Below are 6,990 nucleotides of genomic sequence, written 5' to 3'. Positions count from 1 at the left end.
TAATATAAATTAATCTAAGTATAAATATATTGATTTAAATTATTAATGCATCCTTCAAGATGCTCCTATTCTTATTTTTTATACACTTGATAAAATGTTCTCAGAGAAATGTTAGTATGTCTCACTATGATTGTATTTTTTTCTTTTCCCTTATATTTCTTCTGATTTTTGCTTTATGTATCTCTGTTTCTTTGTGTTAGGTGTGAAATGGTTTTATGACGTCTGTCTTCTTTGTGAATTGTACCTTTTATCATTAAAAATATTCATCTTTCATTTAAAAATAAATTTAATTTTTAAAAAAGAGGCAAATAAATAGAATGGAGCACACTTCCATCTCCTCCTCCAGCCCCACAGTCGCCCTCTACTGCCCTCTACTGGCAGACTATAGCAGAGGGCGCAGACAGAGCTAGAATGCGGTTTACACGGTTTCGCCCCAGCTTTATTGAACAGATAGAAGAGTTATCGTGGAGCTGAAGGAGTTGCTTAATAACTGGAGCAAATATAAAGTAATGGAAATATCTATGTTTAAATAAAATAAGAGAACCACCTTAAATTTCAAATATCTGTTATAGGAAGAGTTTCACAGGCAGATAACCAAATAGAAACCGTTTTATTCTTCTTTATTTATTTTATTTATTTTAAATAGAAACCGTTTTATTCTTCTTGAATAAAGGAACAAATGAATGACTAAGCGAGTGGATGAAACTGGGTGGATGAGTAACAGAGAAAGCCCCCCCAGAGGTTTCCGTCAGCCCATCATAGGAACTTACTTTCACAGAGTTTACATACAGAGTTTGTCTCGGTAAGATGTTAATGATCAGTCTAGATCCTCAAATGCTTTAATCACCACAAGTAATTTCTATATACGGTATTTAGTTCTGGTTGCAGTTATGGAAAACAAGAGCTATTTCATGAAAAGTGTTTTGGATATTTCTGTGTTTTTCTCACAGAATCATAGGATGATACCTTGGTCTGGTCTATTAGTCATGTTTCGAGGGTTGTGTTTATAATAAGATATGCTTTTGTGTAATTGTCTCAATACACAGAAATGCTTTAAGAAACTATAGCATGAAATAATTATATTGGTTTGATAAAGGACTGGAAGCAGGTATTGAAGTTGAGTACTTTGATTTATAATTTTGTTGCAAGAAGGGCAGTTTCCCATGCTGAGATAGACACCTCATGGGTGTCCATTTGGAAACAATAATTTTTTGCAAGGAGTATGATTATCCAAGCTTATTTTACAGATGAAAAGATGAAGGTTCAGAGGAGCTAACTGGCCTGGCCACCCTCAGTTCCTAAACAGCCAAGTGCTGCCTGAGGCATGTTGGTGCCACTGCCCAGGACAGGAGTTCAGTCCAGCCTCCCCCCCAGCACAGCACACAGCTAGGAGGACCCCAGGAAATACACATCTCATGGGAGGAACCCAGGGCACACTCATGGGTCAGGTCAACACTGTTGGTGATTGGGACAACTGGCCGCACAGAGGAAGGGCCCTGGTCTCCACTCCAGCTAGACTCTGATGGAGATGGGGAGGCAGGGGGAGAAGGCACGAGCCACAAGCTGCCCGGATTCTCAGAAACACACTCTGTGCTCCTAGGCTGATGTTCTGAGCACATCAGAGTACACGAAGAAGCCTGGGCACCGCTGCTCCTAAGCCTCCTCCCCCAACATTCAGGGCTGTCTCTCAGGGAAGATTTCTGAGTGAGAGATTCCAGGAATCGGGCACCAGCCATCACAGACGCACGGTGAAGAGCCCCGCCACCTTCTCCCTGGTCAAAGATCTGTGATGGGAGTGAGGAGTGTGGTAGTGGAGGTCAGGTTGGAACAGAGGAGGCAGGCAGGGATGTGTGAGCATTTCTCATAGCCACTGGAGCAAGTTGATTCTGGGCATAAAATGCTCCCTCCCTCTGCTGGGATTACATCTCCCCCTCCAGGAAGTCCTCATGGGTGGCTCCCTCCAGTGTGGCCACAGCTGGTATCCTTGCCCGAACACTGGAGGATGTGTAACTCGCTCTCACCCCCTTCTTCTTGCTGCTCTGTGCCTCGGGCTGATCCAACCACCACCACTCAAGCAGCTCTCAGGATTGGGTCTCTGAGTGCACCCCCTGAAGCTCCCCCTCTCCTGGCTGAGTGAGGGGAAACCCTGCCTCATATACAATCTTCCTATCTTTCCTCCTTCCTCCCTCCTTCCCTTCTCTTCAACAGAGAGGACACACATCTTGCCCTCTTCAAAGATCTTCAGACGTCCTCTCCCTCTAGTCTCTCAAACTCTCTATTTCATTTCTTTCTTCCCTGAGGTAGGTCATGAGCTAAAAGCGGCAAAGTCAGTTTCAGCCATCCCTCCTGCAAGTCTTGCATAGGTGACTTAGCCCCTCATTTGGAACAAGGGGATGTTTCACACTTACTGTTTGCACCTGGAGGGCTTCAGAAAGATTCCCATTGCAGCATCCTATCCTAGAGCACAGATGAGTGAGGTATTTCTCGGCTCCAAGCTCTCCATATCTTCTTCCCACCCACATGACTAGATTTCTAGCATGACCCCCACAATCTGAGGTTGCCTAAGAGAAGGCTCACTCCACTAGTGGATGTACGATTTGGTTTAAAGCACCTGGACCAGGATTCAGGCAGTCTTGTCATAAGCCTGTCTCTCTCACTAAAGGGCTGTGGGACCCTAGACAAGTTAGTTACCCTCTCAGGGTTTATGATTCTCGGATTTTAAACAAAAAGCTTGAGTCTGATGGTTCCCAGGGCCTTTCCAGTTCTAGGATGAAAATCAGTCTAGAGGACTGTACAAGGTCAGGGCCAGGCCCGTTCTAGGAAAGAGATGATGTCCAAACCCTCTGGGTAGTTACTGACATTTCCATTCCCTCTGGTGGGCTGCTTTGTATTAAGTGACACGATTGTCCCAGGATCTGTCTCCTGCCTTGGGATCATGCTCTCCCCCAGTCCATAACTGATTCAAGGGCAAGTCCCTGAGCCTGGGGGCCCCAGGGTGACTTCAAGCCTCAGCAGATCAAGGAAGCTGTGTGTTCCAAAGAGTTTTGTCCCAGGACCTAAAACAGGCAGCGGCAGGAATGGTCCAGGCTCCCCCTCCGCTAAAGATAAAAATATCATGAGCTCAGGGATGTTCCCAGTTGTAAATCAATCAGCTAGGACGATTTCTGCCCTTATCCCTTGCCCGGAGTTCCTCCTAAAACCTCCATCCATCCTTTCCTGGCTTCCCAGCCACCTTAACTGGAATAGAAGGAAGTTATCAGCTGCCTCTGACAACAGTCCATAACTTGGCCAAGTCATCGTGAGAGTCCTAAGCTGCCCAAAGCACAGGTGAATAGATAGGCATTCAGGGGCCTCCACCAACCTCTGGGAGCCAGGGTAGCATGGGTCCACTCTGACAGGCAGATCGACGCCCAGTATACGCCAGGTTTCCCCATCCACATGGCCCAGTCGCAGCCTGTTTTCCAGGAGTCAAGGTCCTGCACAGAGGGATGAGTAATCCCTCTGCACAGCTATGGGTAGGATTTCTTTTTCATATTGTTACAGAGATTAAAGTGCTACCTCCTAAGGCCACTGGGATGATTAAATGAGATTTCATAAGTAAAAGGGCTTCCCAGGTGGTTCAGAGGTAAAGAATCCACCTACCAATTCAGGAGATGCAGGAGACTCAGGTTCAATCCCTGGGTCCAGACGATCCCCTGGTGGAGGAAATGGCAACCCACCCCAGTACTCTTGCCTGGAAAATCCCATGCAGAGAGGAGCCTGGTGGGTTACAGTCCACGGGGTCACAAAGAATCAGACATGACTGAGCACACACATACAAGTAAAATGTGAAAACTGGCACCTGACAAGTTGCAGATACTAAGAAAGTACGACCTGCCTTCCCCCACCAGCTGTTTACCTGAAGCTCAGATTCCCACAGCTGACCCCTGTCTTCTGAGCTCCTTTGAGATTTTTGTCAGTCTGAAACCCTAAGTCAGCTTCAAATCCGGCTCCTGAAGAGAACTTTGAAGGTGTCGGGTCTACTCTGAAACCCTAAGTCAGCTTCAAATCCGGCTCCTGAGGAGAACTTTGAAGGTGTCTGATCTACTCTGAGACACTAAATAAACTGCCTAGAATCTAACCCATAGCAGATGGCCATGCTGCTGGGCCCGCTGGAGAGGATGGTCCCACGTCTGGTCTTTCACCGCCCCCTGCCGGCTGCAGTGTGATACTGCAGGCAATGCTGGCATCCCAAGCCGAAGGACCCTCAAGTTGAAGCAGTTTACAGAGGAAGACAGCAAGCCAAGTCTGAGGAGGGCAACAGCTTGGAACTGCACAGTGACTTATAGCTCACAGTGCACTTGCCTGTTTGGTTGTCACTACCACCCTTCCTTGCCTCTGTTCCTAAGCTCAGAAGGAAATTCACAGTCATTGTTCAGCCCTGATAGCCTCACTATTAATAGCTGACCTGTCTCAGTTTCAGGCCATGTCCTATACCCTAACCATACCCTAACAGAATATTCCAGAAAACCAATGAAACAGACCTGTGCAGATCTCAATGCAAATACTGGTGTTATTTCTAAAGCGCTTCAGTTTTAACCATGCTGTAAACAATCCAGAATATTCTGAGGAAAGGAATTCTGTAGGGAAATGCATGTGTGTATGTGTGTATGCCTGTGAGTTTGGTGTGTGCATTCCCTAGCAATGCAGACTGGTTAATATATGGCAGATGTCAGCGTTTGTCATGATTATGATGATTAATAAGCATTTCTTACGTGCCAACCAGCTGACCGTTTCATTTATTAGTAACATCAAGAACTGGGCTCAAATGCATGGTTTCCACAGTCCTTCCAGGCCAGAACCGTGGACCCCATCCAGTAGAATGTTGGGTATTTACACAATGAAGGCACATGACCTGGCGACACTGTCCATTAGCGCCAGATAATGATGAAAGTACCTGTCAGAGCCAGCAGCGGGAATACCTGCCTTTCTCCTATTCTCTTTTCAAGTTGGGGAAATCTAAACCCAGACAGCACATCATAGTAAAGGAGTCATGTCTCTGAGCCCTGCAGATCTCTTAAATAACTGGAGTTTTTAGGTCATATATTTATAGACTTTTAGACCCGAAGAAGACCTTAAGAGAGTATTCCAGCCCAGTCCTTTCATTTTGCAGTAAAATGAAGCACAGAAAAACGAAGTGACAGTCTAAGATCACAAAGACAGAGGAACAGCTGGGATGAGAACTCAGGGTCCTTGGCTGTTTTTTCTCCAGCTGACCGTAATTCGAGTAGCCTCATTTCTAGATGGGAACTACTGGCTTCAACTGAAGATTTTTAAGCCCGATCTTTGCTTAATGCACAGAGGAAGAGGAAGAAAGTGGCACGTTGTAGGTACTGAATAACTGGGTTGGTTGGCTTTTGCTTTTATGGATTAATCTTTATGCAACTTAAGAAGATTAAACTCATGGGACTTTCCTGGTGGTCCAGTGGCTAGGACTGTCAATGCAGGGAACCTGGGTTCGATCCCTACTCAGGAAACTAGATCCCACACGCAGCAACTAAAAGATCCTGAGTATCACAACTAAGACTCGGCACAAGTAATGAATTCCTCTCTTTATTTTTTCCAGTGAAGTGGTCAGAGGTTTGAATTGCACCCCACTGTCCCATTGCAAATCTGAGTGTGGATCTGAGGTTATAATATGACGTTTATTGAATCAAAGGAAAGGCTTTTTGAGGAAGACACACAGACTTAGAGTAACTCTGTTTTAAGCTTCTGGAGGCATGTGAGAATCTTCTTTGAAGGAAAGACGCTGTCAGCACTTAAGCATATACAAGCTGTCCAGGGAGTTGGGACACAGCACAAACACTTCCTACACCTATTTCAAATACATGATTAAAACAGATATGAAATGATGCTAATTGCCTATTAGCCATTTGGGCCTAGTAGTTTTGAATTTGCTTATCATCATGATTATAAATCATATTTTTATCAAAATCTTCCAATCCATTCAATGTTCTTCCAACCACCATCCTGAGGAATAACACCTCTGTCATCCTGAAACTTTCACAGATTCATGTTCTGCAGGGCAAGTTCCATCTTCCATGGAATCCCCAGGGTAGCATAAGAAGACTCCTATGGGGCTGCTTCTTCAGACTCTCAGAGACCAGGGTTTACAGTTTTCTGGTACACAAGTGACACACTAGGAAGGAACAATGGAGAACTAATTAAAGGGTCTTCCTACAGCTCAGGACACTGCGCCACATCCCATCACTTCCAACCACCACCCCAAGACCAAACACCACTCTGTGGTCCTGGCTGTGGGGAATGCCTCCAGGGCAGGACCCCATAATATCCTGGTCATTCATTAATTTTCACTGTATATGTTCCATGTGTCAAGCACTGTGGCAGACTCTGGAGATACAGGGATGACCAGATACAGAAGTGGTCTTTTCTCACATGGCACTCAGAGTCCTTCAAAAGCCCAACTGGCTCATGGATCAGCTGCTCATGAAAATCTATAGCAGGGATTTTAAATCACTGCTGTGTTGCAGCATAGCCAAGCCATTTGGGTTAGAATCTTTGCTTGAGTCTGGGGCCTCAGAGGGAGGGGCTCACCAGATCACCGACTTCTGCATCAGATGGTTTGCAAGGAGCTAACTTTGCAGTCTCTGTGAGCTTACTGGGAGCCATGCAGCAGCTCTGCCCTCAGAGAAGGCAGGTTTGGGTTACTGTCAGCCCCGAGGCCATGGTGGGAAGGTTCTGGGCTACAGCGAGGCTGCTGCACAGCTGTAGGCATCCTTGCTACCTGGGGGCCCTGCACATGGTCTGCGTATATCTCACCCTGAAGCTAAAGCTATTGCAAAACCTGAAGGGCCGCCTGACTGGAGACCCATCCACCTCCCTCACCCTCTGTGCTGACTGCAGATCTGTCTGCCCCCAGGGACTCTCCTGTACCTTCCCCCTCGGAAACCCAAAATGTCTATCAAATTTCCTATCAAATATCCAGGAGGA

General features: G+C 46.1%; 1 protein-coding gene across 5 annotated transcripts in view; it reads right to left on the bottom strand.

The window, feature by feature from the left end:
* Positions 1–5,665: 5,665 nt before the first annotated feature.
* Positions 5,666–6,990, bottom strand: part of XDH (xanthine dehydrogenase) — a 64,706-nt gene continuing 63,381 nt past the window's right edge. For all 5 annotated transcript variants that reach the window (XM_055400376.2, XM_055400378.2, XM_055400377.2 and 2 more), the window contains one exon: positions 5,666–6,178. In XM_055400376.2, the coding sequence (XP_055256351.2) occupies positions 6,128–6,178 (51 nt within the window). In that variant the 3' untranslated portion in view covers positions 5,666–6,127. The remainder of the gene's footprint in view (positions 6,179–6,990) is intronic.

The sequence above is a fragment of the Moschus berezovskii genome, chromosome 11 (genome assembly GCF_049115385.1).
Source record: "Moschus berezovskii isolate FMDL1 chromosome 11, NW_MosBer_1.0, whole genome shotgun sequence".
NCBI classification, from domain to species: domain Eukaryota; kingdom Metazoa; phylum Chordata; class Mammalia; order Artiodactyla; family Moschidae; genus Moschus; species Moschus berezovskii.
Note: the sequence above shows the minus strand (reverse complement) of the source record. Positions and strands in the feature narration are given on the sequence as shown.